At 44.3% G+C, this 15,981-nt stretch overlaps 1 protein-coding gene across 1 annotated transcript; it reads left to right on the top strand.

Annotated features, from left to right (window-relative positions):
- Positions 1–12,141: 12,141 nt before the first annotated feature.
- Positions 12,142–14,171, top strand: LOC148030194 (uncharacterized). The gene has a single exon (XM_087687218.1). It carries the CDS (start codon positions 12,353–12,355, stop codon positions 13,739–13,741), a length of 1,389 nt encoding a protein of 462 aa, XP_087543344.1. The 5' UTR covers positions 12,142–12,352; the 3' UTR covers positions 13,742–14,171.
- Positions 14,172–15,981: the final 1,810 nt, after the last annotated feature.

Raw genomic sequence — 15,981 nt, 5'->3', positions numbered from 1 at the left:
TACATGCAAATGGAACTAGCTCTATGGAATATAACTAGCTCCAACATACGCTTGCAATAGTTCTCTCATCCAATTCCATTAGGGAGAATCTAGGTTTCCCTCGATGGAATTAGAATGTCTCACCACATGGTAACAATGAAAGAAAGCTTGACTCCCAACATTCTACAAGACATCCCGATAGGCGACACCTCTCACCCTTCTTCTTTTAGCATGGAGATTTTCACTCAAGATCAGCAACATTCTACAAGACATCCAGATAGGTGACACCTCTCACCCTTCTTCTAGCATGCAGATTTTCACTCAAGATCAGCAACAACTGAAACTCCCATTGACAAGTACAACCCTTACCTTTGGTTCATTATCGGCCCATGATGGTATTTGTGGCTCACTTCCACTCACTACTCTAAAGGGACAAATCATTGTAGGTAGGGAAAATAGAACTTGGTATCAACTTAAATAGGACCATAACCTAGTAGAAGCTGATAATGAAGGGGGTTTCACATGGTCTGATAAATAAAGGGGAGAAGCTCTTGGGAAAGTAAAACTTGATAGGGCTTACATCTCAATAGAATTCATGACCTCCTACATTAGTTTCTATTAGAGTACACAAAGACATAGCCCTTTTGAATCACCACCCTATTTAGCTAGCACTTTCAAACAATGACAATATTATCAAACCAAGATTGTTCCATGTATACCCAATTCTATTTAGGCTAAAGGTATTACATGAAAGTGTCCACTATATCTCGTTTGGGCTTCCTCATCTAAAGGGTCTCCAACCAGTGCATGGCAACATTCAATCAAATAAACCCAAGATCTCCACTAGAGAAATAAAACACAACGTCATCAAACATAGAAGGAAAACATGAAATTGGAAATACATGGAGAGTATCACCCTTGAGGATAAGTAAATCAAGCTTAAAATGCATCTCAAAGAAGGTGAAGAGCTAGAAGTCAAATAGATTCTAATGTAGACTAAAGCTTGGTGGACTAGCAAAATTGATAGACCCACAAAGGAAATGTTCAGCCTTGTTAGAAAGAAAAAGTATAGACAATTGATTCCCCTACTAGTGGATGAAAGAAGCAATACAATAAAGGACTCGGAGCAAAACCTACAACTAGTCTATGATCACTGCTTCAATAGCTTTAGAAAACCATCTACACTTAACATACAAAGGATTGATGCCTAGGCTACAATAGCTAGGTGTAGGCCCAAAGTGATCCCCATGTCAATTTCTGATATATTCGACCTAGAGTTTTGTTCAGTTGAATTGGAAGGTACCATAAGCGAATTCAGAAAAGGCAAGTCCCTTGGTTTAAATGGTTTACCCAACAAATTATTTTTAGAATTTGAAGAGTTTTTTATTCATCCTCTACTTCTCAGATGGAAAGAATCTCTAGCCTTTGGAGGTCTACCACACTGTGACAATGCCAATGTGATTAAACTGATTCATAAAATAGACAATAAAGACCTTTTGGCAAACTAGATACCCATCACTTGCTTGACTTTAACCTACAAAATATTTACCTAAGCATTAGCTCATATGATTTCATGCCATCTTGAAAAATGGATTAGGAGGGAATAGAAAGTATAAAAGGATGCTACATATTAAATGCTATCATTAGCCTCTGGGAAGGCATAGAACATGATAATGACACAAAACAAGACATAGTTTTCTTTTAGATAGATTTTGATACGGCGTATGATTGACTTGAGCGGGATTTTATCTTCTAGTCTCTTCATGACATGGCATTTGGAAGGAACTTTATCAAATATGTTATGGTGCTCTTTGACAATGCCTCCATAACAGTCTCACTTAACGGTATGCTAACCAGCCCCTTCCCTTTAAAAAAATCTATTCAACAAGGCTACTTGTTAGCTCGCTATTATTTGCCATAGCAACAGATGCTTTAGGGTGGCTTGCCTAGGTTGAGGTAGATGTAGGAAATATAAGGGGGCTTATCTTACTCAACAACAAACAAATGACGCTCAATCTGTTTGCAGATGATACTAGTAGGATCATACACTACAAGGAATTGGGCAATTAGCGACGGCGGATATCGGCGTCGCTATTGGCGTCGCAACTGGCATCGCTATTTGCGTCGCTATTTGTGACGCCAATAGCGACGCATCACGACGCCAATAGCGACGCCGCAGGGAAAAAAAGCGCGGCCGAAACCAGAGTGCTGTTTTCATTTTCTTTTCTTCGTCTTTTGAGAGTGAGAGCGAGGGAGAGAGCCAAGGCTTTGTGAGAGAAGAAGAGGAAGAGACTTGCTGCTGCCGCCACCGCCGCCGCCGCCGCTGCCATTGTTTGCGAAGGAGAGGAGGAGCCCTCGATGCAAAGAGAAGCCGCCCACGCTCGCCATATCTCATTGGTGAGTCTCCCTCTCTCTTTCTTTTACTTGTTGAAGGTTTAAATCGTTCTCTTTTGTTTGTTTAGGAGAGGAAATGAAAGAGAAGGAGAGGGAGAGGGAAAGAGAGGGAGAGAAAGAGAGGGAGAGGGAGAGGGAGAGGGAGAGAAAGAGAGGGAGAGTGCATTCTCTCTCTCTCTCTCCCTTTTGCTTGTTTTATGTTTAAATTACTTTCTTTTTTGCTTGTTTAGGAGAGGAAACGAGAGAGTAAGAGAGAAAGAGAGGGAGAGGGAGAGGGAGAGGAAAAGAAAGAGAAAGAGAAAGAAAGAGAAAGAGAAATAGAGGGAGAGGGAGAGGGAGGGGGAGGAAATAGGAGAGGGAGAGAAAGAGAAAGAGAGGGAGAAGGAGGGAGAGTGCATTCTCTCTCTCCCTCCCTCTCCGTTTTGCTTGTTTAATGTTTGAATCACTTTATTTTTTGCTTGTTTAGGAGAGGAAATGAGAGAGAAAGAGAGTGAGAGGGAGAGGAAGGGGAAGGAAATGAGAGAGGGATAGAAAGAGAAAGAGAGGGAGAGTGCATTGTATCTCTCCCTCTCCCTTTTGCTTGGAGGATGTTTAAATCACTTTATTTTTTGCTTGTTTAGGAAATGAGAGAGAAAGAGGGAGAGGGAGAAAAAGAGAAAGAGAGGGAGAGGGAGAGGGAGAGGGAGAGGGAGAGGGAGGGGGAGGGGAAGGAAATGAGAGAGGGAGAGAAAGAGGGAGGGGGAGGGAGAGGGAGGGAGGGAGAGGGAGAGGGAGAAAGAGAGAGGGAGAGGGAGAGGGAGGGGGAGGGAGGAAATGAGAGAGGGAGAGAAAGAGAACAAGAGGGAGAGGGTGAGGGTGAGAGAAAGAGAGGAAGAGAAAGAGAGGGAGAGGGAGGGGAAGGAAATTTAAGATAATATACATATTGATAATGGTATGCAATGTGCTTTGCATACGGCCACGTACTTCATCAAAATGAACCCAAAATTATTGTTATAGAAGAAGAAACCCTTAAATTGAGTATAGGATAATTTCTCTCAGGTCTTATGACTATGAGTAGAATTGATTGAAATAAATTTTATTACTATAGTTATAAAATCTCATAGATGGCGTGCATTAATTTTAAAATGGATTACTTATACTCAAAGCCGAGATATAACAAAAAATTATCTACCGGGACAAACAAATTGTTGAGCATGATACAAGGCCGAGATATAACATCGGAAAATCTCTCGACTACTATATACAATGCAAGGTTTATGGTCAACTTGCAACTTGACGTACATCTCCATAAAGCTATCCATTTAAGCCTCATTTGCTGTAATGTAGATAAGATGGCAAACGAAGAAGGTCTTATTGTTCAAGACCATGAGTCGTATCTCAATGCAAGTTGGCAATTAGACGAAAATGCCGATTGTCTATAGAACACGTACGACGATTTGATGAGTTTCAATCTGAGATCATTGATCAGGCGATTGCAGATTTTCAGCAAACGTTAATTTGAAGTTAGCATTTTTCATGCATTGTACTCTCAAGCTAATTGAAAACCATACACAATAAGATTGGGTCTTGTTGGCAAATTTTGTATCCAGGGGGGTGATGTCTCGACCCCAGGGGGATTGCACCCTTTGCGGCCAATTAGAAGAGTTCGTGGACGTGCGATGGATGGATTGCAGGAGCCAATCGACCACTCGCAAGGCCCATCTATACCGTCAATGCCAGAGGAGACAGACAACCTTCCCGACTTGCCTACAATCTTGGAGCCTGAGATGGAGGCAATGATCTATGCATTGATTCCCATGGATGTTGAGACATCTGACCCGCTTAGAGAGGAAGCATCCATACCATTATATGATGCGTGCCGAGTATCTCGGTTGAAGACATTGCTTGCACTCTTAAGTGTGCAAGCAAAATACGGTTGGAGCGATACGAGTGTGACCGAGTTATTCAGGTACCTTGCACACAGACTTCAGTGTTTTTTTTAAAAACAGTATTATTGCAAACATGGATGGATTTTTCAAGGTGTTTTATGATTTTTTTCAGGTTATTGAAATATCATATATTGCCACCTACAAACACCATGCCTGAGTCTCGTGATGATGCACGACATGTTTTACAGAAGCTTGGCATAGACTACAATAACATCCATGCATGTATCAACGACTGCATATTGTTTCGAGATGAATACGAGACTATGGAGACATGTCCAAAGTGTGGTGCTCACAGGTATCGACAGGACTTGCAAGGGCAGACCATCCCTCAAAAAGTCCTCAAACACTTTCCGCTCATCCCCTGCATAAACCACATGTTTCGCACGTCTGCCATGGCAAGCTTGACAACGTGGCATGTGCAGAATAGGTCCACGAATGGAGTGCAACGAATATCAGCAGATTCGCGCACATGGAGCCACATTGACTCTACCTTCCCAGGCTTTGCGCGAGAGCCAAGGAATCTTCGGCTCGGTCTCGCCATGGATGGTGTGAACCCATTTGGTCTACGCTCGACTTCTTATAGTGTGTGGCCTATAGTGCTTGTCAACTACAACATTCCTCCATGGCTTTCTACGAAGAAAGGACATCTCATCCTTAGCTTGCTCGTCCCAGGCCGCTACAAAGTAAAAAATATGGACGTGTATCTTCGTCCATTAGTCGATGAGCTTAAGATTTTGTGGGAGGAGGGGGTCACGGTGCAAGATATGAGCAGGCACGATGGTCGGCGGTCAGCCAACATTCGAGCCATTCGCATGTGGACGATGCATGACTTTTCGGGATTAGGAGAGTGCTCAGGTGAGCAGACCTTTGTTCTCGCCAGTAATATCTATATTTTATTTCATTCAATCAAGTATTCACTAGGTCGTGGATCGCCTTGCAGGTCTCGTTACCTCAGGTTATCATGCATGTCCATTGTGTGGGCCACAATTAGACTCCCGAAGGTCACGAACCATGAAGAAGATGGTATATCAAGGACACGCCGCTTTCTTGCCGGAGGATCATGAACTCAGGGAAGGTTTTCTTGGACGACCTCCAGCACGTATGAATGCTAAAAGCTGGTACGAGCTGAAAATTGTAAACTCGGAATCACATCCAAATGGAATGCGACGATTCTCAGTTTTCTACAAGTTGCCATATTGGACCCACTTACAGGTCAACCACTTGTTGGATCCCATGCATATTTTCAAAAATGTGGGCAGCTTGCTATGGGACCACATCACAGGAAAGAGAGACACTATAGGGTCACGAATGGATTTAAAGGAGGTAGGTAAGATGGAGGCACTTTGGCCACAGTCGAGTGCTGAAGGGGGAGTGCAGCTTCCTCGCGCTCCCTGGGTTTTGTATACCAAAGAAGAGCGCATTGTGAAGCAAGTAATCAAGTCTATTCGCACTCCGACGGGTATAAAACGTTGTCTCAGGTCCGCATTTTCTAAAGATGACCAAATGTCTGGGCTAAAATCCCATGATTGGCATAAGATATGTCAGGTTTGTGAAGAGAATGGATTTTAATTAGCGTGGACATTTTGAAATTTGAAAAGTGACCATTATTCTTAATGCTTTCTCATTTGTGGCAGTTTGTCCTACCGATCGCGATCGCGGGATGCCTAAATCTAGAAATTCGCGGGGCCATTTACAAGTTGTCGACTTTGGTGCAATGGATCTCACAGAAAGAGATTAAGACGTGCTCTATTGAATCCGCAAGGCGGGGAGCAGTTGAGACGGTCTGTCTCTTTGAGAAATACCTGCCCACTAGCATGCTCACAATACAAGTTCACCTTCTTGTGCATCTTGTGGACGAAGTGGAGATTGCTAGACCTATCCATACGTGATGGATGTTCTTCTTGGAGCACTTCATGAAAACCCTGAAAGTCTTTGTGCGACAACGAGCTCGTCCGGAAGGTAGCATGGCGGAAGGTTGGTTGGTGTTAGAGGCGTTAGTGCATATCTCACAATGGCTACCAACGGTGGAACCAGACAATGAAATGTTATGGACGCTGAAGGACGATGACAGGCTGACTGGAGATGTGGTGGTTGGAAATGGGGTAGAAAAAAGAATGGATGCCTCAATGGAAGAGAAGGTGAATCGCTTTTGTATGTTGCACCATGCCTCCATGGAGATGTGGCTCGCCAAGTACCAGATTGCAAGGCAAGATCGAGAGGAAGCGCGAGCTGAATTTCGACGCAGTACGCGTCCCCGGCCGATTCGATATCCCGAAGGCATGGAGGAGATGCCGCAGTTTATGTCAACACGATGGTTGCATGGAGCCTTGACCGCAGCATCCAGTGAAGGGACAGAGGTCTCAATGGAGGAGTGGGAGTTCTCGAGGGGATGTAGTCCAAAGGTAATGAGTGGTTTAGAATGTGTCGTATCTAAATTTGCTTGCTACATCTAATTTGAGTGTTTCAATGTGCAGTACAAAATATATAGTGCAGCGTGGTCGCGCGGACGGCATTTTCGGGTGGAGCGTATTGACCAAATGCGCTCCACAATGGACTGTGGTGTCATGGCAAGGTTTGAGCAAGAGAGCCGGCGACGAGCAACGGATCCGAACACGATTGTGGATGAGATGGAGTATTTTGGGAACTTGCAAAGTATTATTACGGTGGATTACCGTAGCTTCTCCATGATAATATTCGATGTGCAGTGGTTCAAAGTGGTACTTGGAGGAGCTGGCGCAACGGTTCGACGAGGTCCATCTGGATTTCTCGAAATAGATTCCGAAAAAAAATGGATGGATTTGCGCGACACCTTTGTGTTGCCGGCCCATTGTGAACAGGTACAACTAGTCATTTGCTTGCTAATTGTAATACAACATGGTTTATGTCACAATGGTTTGAAGCCGCTTTGTAAGTGTTTGTGAACAAGTAATCTTCTATCCAAATCCCCGACAACCTCGATGGTGGTATGTTATACCTTCAACTCCTCAAGCTGCGAGAGTATATGATCAAAGCGATGTTCCAGGCATAGATGAAGAAAATATGTAAATAGAGGGATCGAAATTACAAGGGGTGGAGGCCACTGCAAGCTTGGAGCCCGTATCGGCTAACAACGATGGAAATACAGAAGTCGTAGAATTTTTTGAGAACGAGGCAGACTCGTTCTTTTGTGGTGACATGTCTATCGACCTTCCAGTGTATGGAGAGTTGTGTTAGGAGATTAACATGGGACCATAGAATACTTCATTCTTGGAGAATTGTATTACTCAATTCGTTGTTTAGATCTTCCATAAAGGTAGATAAGATATGCATTTTAAGAGGGATTTTTCAAAAATGATTTATATTAATGTGCTTTGTATAGTTTAAATTGATTATTCTAACATCATTTTTTATCTGTGCAGGTATCGACATTTTCAGGATGAGTCGAGGGATGAGCGATGAGGAGTTTCAGGAGATGATGGCACGCATGTCTCCAAATCATCTCGTGAGATTCAGAGAGATGGCAGATCAGGAGCTGTCTCGTTCTTCGTCAGGGCGCTCTGCTAGATCAGCTTCAGCGCAATCAGATGCTTCAGCTTCAAGCAGACGATCTCGACGCTCGTGACTTGGGCCAGAGGGAGGGACTGCGACTGCAGGAGGATCAGGGGGTGCTGTTGTGGAGATACGGACGCGGTGTCTCCGTCTCGTCGTTCAGCTGGAGCTCGGTCACCTCCAAGATTTGTCACACCTGTGGAGACGTCCACTCCAGTTACTCCGGCTTTTGCGCAGCCATCGACAGATGGCACTCCTTTTGGTGGCACTCCTTTTGGTGGCACCCCCTTTGGTGGCACCCCTTTTAGTGGCACTCCGGGAGAGGGTACCCCCGTCCGTACACCGAATGTACAGGGGTCTCCTGCATATGCCCAGGAGCGTGGACGGAGATGGGAGAGGGCCCATACAAGGCACACTCCTAGGGATTATGGATACCTAGTGGATGGCAGGTCAAGAGCCATCATCATGAATGATGAGGGGAGGAGGGTGATGGCTCGCATGAGGGAGTTGTGCCAACAAGTTTTTCGGCACAACGTCCTGGATCATTGGAGGAACATACCGGAGGGGAGCAAGGATTACATAGTAGCATCCTTGCATGAGGCGTTCCCGGTGCGAGCCAGCTGTGGATAGATTCTCTACGGGCTGGATGATGGATTGCATGCGTGCATACATGTCACATAGATGATCCGACGCACGCAAGGCAATCAAGAGTGGGGCTCCAAAGCCCGAGTGGTTAGATGCAGACGACTGGCGCCGACTGAGGGAGGAGGCTACAAATTCGCCAGGACGTTGGAGTCAGCAGCGAGAGGCGTTGAGGGCACGAATCGAGGCCAGATCGGTACATCATCTTGGGAGTGGCGGCCACAGGACATATTTGGAGGACTTTGTGAGTTTCTCTTTTGTTTTGCTTATTTGTTTTTTTGAGATTTCTTTGTACTCACAATCATGTTTCTAACAGTTAGCATTTTGTTTTCTTTGCAGCACTCCATTACAAATCGCGATCTGCAAGGCCTTGAGACTCGATATGCAGAGAGGCACGGTCTCAGATCATTGATCGACCGATTGTATAGACGCGGCCGCCCAGTAAGTCACTCATCTTTCTTGTCCGTAGTTACCATGAGATATTTGAATGCATTATTTTATGGTGGATTGATATGTTGTTTCTTTTTCTGTAGAATCCGTTTGATGCTCCTGTGCAGCGGGAAGAGCTTTCGGGGGATGAGGATTTGTAGCTCGCCCTTGGATCCTTAGAGCTCACATACCTTTTGTTTTTAGTCGCCCGATCTATGTAGACATTTTCTATGTATTAGTGATATTGTTTTATGATTGTACCAATCGCATTTTATGTGATATCATGTATTTATTTCATCTATCAGTTTTATGATTTCAGTATACATTCTTTTTGTTTGCAAACGCTTTGTATGCAGCAGTGCAGAAACTATTTTGTATGGCTCTCATACAGCCCTGCCACAAATTATTTTTTTTCTCTGTTACCGTTGCTATTTGCGTCGCAAATTTACTGTATGCATCGATATTGTCGTCGCTATAAGCGTCGCAAATTTACTGTAACCGTCGCTATATACGTCGCTATATGCGTCGCATTTGCGACGTATATAGCGACGCAGATAGCGACACATATAGCGACGTATATAGCAACGATTCTATGGCATCGTTAATAACGACGCTTTTTGCGACGATGGGGGTAAATTTTATTGTTTGTATTTTCGTCGCTTTAAACGTCGCTATAAGGTCTATATCTTGTAGTGATACACAATGACAATAGGTCTCTCAAGTCTTGTGGGGTTGTATATAGGAATTCTACCTTGCCGATTTTTCCTTGGTTAACCTTAAAGAGGCAAGGATAAAGTCAACAATGAAGTTGCCTCTAGACTAACTAGTAATTCGGGGTGTACAATCATTTTAGATGGGAAAATCTTCTGCCTCTTAAGTATGTCAATGGGTTTTGTGGTTTCAGAGAGCTAGACATGGGAATGGATAATGGCTCGCCTAAGAACAAAGCTAGATTATTAGAGAGGTTTTAAGTGTAAATAGGCCGAAAGAACTGTAGTTCTAAAGCACATCCTTGTTGTGTCAGTCATTTGTGTTCTCTCATGTTGGAGACCCACAAAATCTACTCTCAAAGACCTAGAATCCATTTGCAAGGATTTCTTGTGGGAGTTATAAGAAAACTCAAGAAAACTATATAAAGTTGCATGTGCCACATGCATCCTACCCAAAGGCCAAGGAGGCCTCAGCCTCCCGGACTCAAAGGATAGAGCAATAGCCTAATGGGCTACTTGACAAAGACATCCAAATTAGAGGTTAGTTCCACATCAAAGCAATCACATGGGACAATGGGAATGCTCTTCTTCCAACTCCAAACCAGTTAATCCCTAATGCTATATTGGCTAACAACTTTATGAAAAAATGCCCCTAGCTTTGGAAAGACTTTTGGGGTTACAATAGACATCAATGGCAGAAGCTGGACTCCCTACAAGCCAAATAACATACTCAAAAGGGAAGACTTACCCTTCAGACTCAAAGGATAGAGCAATTGCCTAATGGGATGCTTGACAAAGACATCCAAATTAGAGGTTAGTTCCACATCAAAGCAATCAGATGGGACAATGGGAATGCTCTTCTTCCAACTCCAAACCAGTTAATCCCTAATACTATATTGGCTAATAAACCTAATAACAAATGACACATCAATTGGGAAAATATCAATGGATGGGAGTGTCACCTTCAATTATTGAGTCAAGTGCAATCCCATCTAAGAAATCTACCCTTATTTGGCCGATTTTACATCAAAGCCTCTGGACAAGAGAGAGGACCCTCAAGCTCAACACTGTTGAAGGCAAGTGTCCACGCAACAAAACTCAAATTGAATCACTAACACATCTGTTTATGAAATGCAGGGGCAATAGTGAAGTTTTCAAGCTTTTACAATGGGTGGCTAAAGCTTTCCACCCAACTATATTGAATTGGAAAGAAATAATGTTGGGGGAGGTAGGCCAAATGGCCTACCCACATTTGTTTGGATGTTCATGAGGGCGTTCTTTCTACGGTCCATTTGGACACAAGGCAATGATGCTATGTTCAAAGGTAAAAGTGATTTTTCCATGCATGAGCTAAAACTTGACTTTCTATTCCAAGTCTCCTATCAATTGTGAACAAAAAGAAGATGGAGTTCCAAGAGCTTCAAGCTGCAACAACTAAATGAGGGCCAGATCGACATCTACCCAATAGAGTCTCGCTACATCTAGACTTTGAAGTAGCATGTGTCGTGGGATGCTATCGAAGACACAACAAAGCGATATTGATGTATCTATCCCAACCATCCTTCTACCTATCTACTATATGTATTCCAAGTGACATGATCATGGGAATATCCAATATCTGCATATATGGTCCTAAGACTATATATGAGCAATGGCACAATGCCCCTTTCTTGTCCTCAGCCCCCTTTTTGCCCAATTACTTCTTTTGGCTACTACACAAAGCCACTTTGTGGGTAGTTCTATGGATATAAATAATGTTTCTACTTTACAGCCTCTTTACTCAAAAAAAGGAAAAAGACTAATAAGTTGTAATTGTGGGCCGTGGCATAGACATGGGCAACGCATGACATGAACCAATGTCACTTCCAATCTGAGAGACGGATACCTCAAATTACGTGCAGATAATGCTATCCTTTCAAGTTTCACATGGATGATGGTATTGCAAAAAGCAAAAAGTGCAATTGGAGATGTGGAATTGATATTTCTACCGTGTTCACAAAGTTTGCAACTGCAAATTGCAATTGAACTAGGCCGGGCCCACCGCACTGCCGCCGATCAAAAGTCAACCTTCTCCTGGACCTTGCTTCTTTGAAGACCAGCTATTTTTATAGCATTTTACTTGTAAAACGAGCTATTTCCCTCCCAAAACCGGGGAACCAGCTGGGGTTAAACCTGCTCCTTTTCCCATTGGATAGGGGCAAAAAATTTCGCGAGCAGAGGAGGCTGTAAACATTCTGCTATTACGTAGTATGTGCGTCGCTTTGGCGTCAGAGAAGGCTGTACAGTGTAGTATCATGTATGATGGTCGATTGACATTTTCTTTGGCAGGCAATGGGCATTTTCCCTTGTCGCCTTCTTGTCATAGCGTGCACGCAAGAAAATTAAGGTCGCACGTTTATAGTTCAGAAAATCTTTGTCGAGTTTGACGTGTTCTAAAATCTACATGACGGCCAGCAGAGTCAACGAGCTTGCATATGCTATATATACGGGGGGGCAGCAGAAGCAAGCTCCAGCATTGCTTACAATATCGAGCTTACACGCTTATCAGAGGCAACATCTAGCTCCACGCAGGCAATTAGGCACAATTTGTTGGGTGAAACCAAGCAAAATACACACGCGCACACACACATACATCACCAATCTGCTTACAGGCGCCCGGGCGGGAGTGCTCCACCGATACGTCCTGCGAACTGAAACAGGAAAGGGTAGCATCGTTGTCGACCACCTGTACCAGCTTGGAATATGGCGATGCGCAATCTAGACGTAGTGCTGATGCTGCTGCTGCTGCTGCATGTTGCAGCCGTGCCGAAGCTGCAGCTGGTGTCAGGAGCCAACTGGGGCAGCTTCAGCCAGGGCGACTGCGTACTTCCAGGGTATCGTAAGTACTACTCTAGGCTATGGAATATCAAGGGCGACTGGGACAGCGCATGCAGGAGCACGGAGGCCACAGTGCAAGGGACGTATTTCCAGCGCCCAGACAACTGCGTGGACAAGGGCATAGGCGGGGAGTGGGGGGAATTCTACGTGCTGGACAGCAGCTGCAATCCCAACTGGGGTTCCTTCCAGGACGATGGTTGCAAGGGCGACGGGCGGCGGCAGTTCTCGAGCGTGCTGTGGGGGGTGCCAAGCGGTCAGAGCTGGGAGGGCTGGTGCGCGCAGTCGTGGGCCGAGGTGTCCGGCGTATTCTTCCTGGAGCCCTCCCGCTGCGTCAACACGGTCCTCAACATCTGGGGTGAGTTCGACGTGCCGGACCCCTGCTGCGGCAATGGCAAGGCCGACGACTCCATCACGGCCCCCATCCACGACCAGCTCCGGCGCCGCAGTCGGAGGCTCCTGGCTGACACCTGTGTGGCCGCCGGAGGCAGCGGCGGCATCCCTCCTAACGACAATAATGGTTTGCCGAAGAGCCCCGCCGACGCTGTCGACGCCTTCGCTGCCGAGGAGTTCGACGCCGAGGAACTCGCCCTCTACCTTGTCGCCCTGTCCCCCGACGCCGATCAGGCCGGCCAGTTTCTCGTCTCCGGTGGTAGCTCCGGCGGCCTGCAGTCATTCGACGTCTTCCTGCGCTCAGAGGGCTCAGGTCTCCGCTTCTTTCCCACAAGCATGGGCATGAGCACCGGCGCTGTGCGGAGCCAATCCGTCAAGGCCCTCGCTGTGCCGGTCGCGCCCGCGGCGCAGCTGACGACTGGCGGCAACATCCCGTCCGGACTCTGGTACTCAATCAGTCTCGCCGACAATGCCCAGGCCCAGCACCCCACGCGCATCATCGCCACCAGCCAGCTCTCCGGATGCTGTCTTTCTATTGGATGGGACGCCAGTAGCCGCACCATGTACATGGGGCACGTGCAGCCTGACCAGCAGGCGCCCCAGCCGTATCAGCAGAGCGGGGAGAACCTGGCCAACCACATGCGGCAGCAAGGCCAACCCTTCGATGGAGTCACCCTCGACTCCGGCCACATCTACCACATCGGCGCCAACAGCGAGCCCGACGGTGGCTATGGCGCCACCGGCCTTGTCCGCGCCAACGTCATCGGCCTCATTGGCCGGAACGCCATCCACATCTTTGTGCAGTTCGTGGACACTACCAGCGGACTCGTCCGGATATTCCGCCACATGAAATTCTCCAGCTAGTCCAGACGTAGGTGCTTATATGGAGGATAAGCCTACTGTTCTATAAGCCAAGGCCTAGGAAAGATTTCACGGGAACTCACGGCTGGACATTCGACAATTTATCGTGAGCGAGAAATAATTCTGTGAACGGTCCGAATGCATAAGTTTCCCTGAACGACCATTCTTTTCAGATAAATAACACTTGGACTTCTAAGCGCGCTCTACCTCTCTCTGTAACGCTAGCTTGCAATTTATGCATGAAATTATTGGCCTTGAAACAATGATCGTATCTCCATTCCGGCACTTGAAAATGAAACTGCACTTTGTAGACGAATCCGTGTTCCAATGACCAAAAAATAGTGTTGAATCATCTAGAATGAATAGGTATTCATTAGTATCACACATTGCTATCTTGGAGGCAGATGTTACTACTTCTCATTAAGATTACATATCGAGGATAAAGCTTAAAATGATGGGTGCGCCATATTGGTAACTTCGTAGTAAAATTCCTAAACTGGAATTGGGTGGCTCTGAGCTCTTTTGAATAACATAGTTGCAAACCTTTTGAGTAAGTCGCATGTTTCTCGTAAGAAGATTCCTTACAAAATTGCACTAAATTGGCTAGATCTTGAAAATTCATCAGTCTCTAACGTGCATAATTCAAAAAAGGCTCAAATTTAACCTATTTCTATACTTTAATGTACCTTTTGAGAATGTATCTTGAATATATATATATATATATATATATATATCTAATAGATAACATGTCCAAAGAGTGTATTTATGCAACATTAAAGTAACACCTCTTAGAAATAGTTTGATTTGAGAACTCTATTTAAACAAGGAAAGGCCAACGTTAGGGTGAATGAGTGAATTATTAAACATTTCCTTAACAATAAGCTCACATTAAGTATTTTTTAAGTGGAACTATTTGATAAGTATGGTATTCTTATTAAAAATTAAGAATTCACTTTTCCTTTAGTAGTAAGAACATTTTTAAAGATAAAATTTGTTGACGCATCATGTATTCTTTCTGCTACAAAATGGGACACTTGGCTAATGTAACATATGCCATGCACTTAGAGAAGGTAAACATAAATAGATTTAACTAATTTGCATGATGTGACTTTGTGTATAGTGCAATTGCAGAGTATACTTTTAGTATTGTATGTCTAAGTTGCACACATTATTATAGGGCATGCTTACATTATTGTATGTCTAAGTTGTACACACTTATCTCTTGCATGTGTATCAATAAATGTTGATGCAATGTCTTCCGACATTATCAATTCAACTTTAAGGGTTTCACCCTCAAGCAAATATACTTTATTCAATATACGTAGAATCATTGTTAAGAGAGGCTTTCTTAGAGTCCCAGAATAAGGGCACCATGGAAGCATCTAGGAATCTCAGCCTACCTATTTTAGTATTGGCACTAAACTACAATTCATGTGATGAAGACCCTACACTTTTACCTTGACTTCAACTTTAACATCAAGTTGTTTTGTGATTTTGTTAGTCTCATTTTGATTGCTATATCAAGATACAATACACAATAGTGCTTTGGTGTGAAAGGAGTTGAAGTAGAACAACCTCGAGGGAGGGAAATCAAGCTTAAAAAAGCCCTAGATAGATCATTATGAGATGAAAAAATGTATTTTTTCACCAAAATGCCATAGTCTAGTTGATGGAGAAAGGTATTCTTTAACAAAAATGGCACAAGCTATACTACAACAAAAAGACTCCATAGACGCGCTTGTAGACGCAATATTTGAATTGTGAAAAAAAAAGTCGGGCACGTTTATTAACGCGTCTATTTTTGCGTCTACAAAATCGTGTCTAAAAGCGCGCTTATAAGCAGAAGTAGACGCACACTTAGACGCGCCTATAGATGCCAATATAAATGCGCTACGTAAATATATAATCATATTTATAAAAAAGTGGATATATTCATATTGTGCGTCTATACACGCGTGTATCTACGAGTCTAAAACCGCGTTTACTCTGAAAGTTTTTGACGAGAATAGACGCGCATTTATCCTGCAATTTAGACGCGCTGATAGACGCGCAAAACAGGAAACTTTGTTTGCTGAATTTCTTCAGCACTCAACACTCTTTGCTGAGTTACCTCAGCCTCTGACTCAATTTGTGCTACAAAATCTGCAATTTCATGAAACATGTCCAGGGACTGCACTAATACATTACTGTGACAATTCAGCATATGAGTTTTCAGCATATCTCCCATCTCTGTCATCGTATCT

Source organism: Lygodium microphyllum, chromosome 10 (genome assembly GCF_053477565.2).
Source record: "Lygodium microphyllum isolate KBCC chromosome 10, Lygodium_microphyllum_v1.1.10, whole genome shotgun sequence".
NCBI lineage: Eukaryota > Viridiplantae > Streptophyta > Polypodiopsida > Schizaeales > Lygodiaceae > Lygodium > Lygodium microphyllum.
Note: the sequence above shows the minus strand (reverse complement) of the source record. Positions and strands in the feature narration are given on the sequence as shown.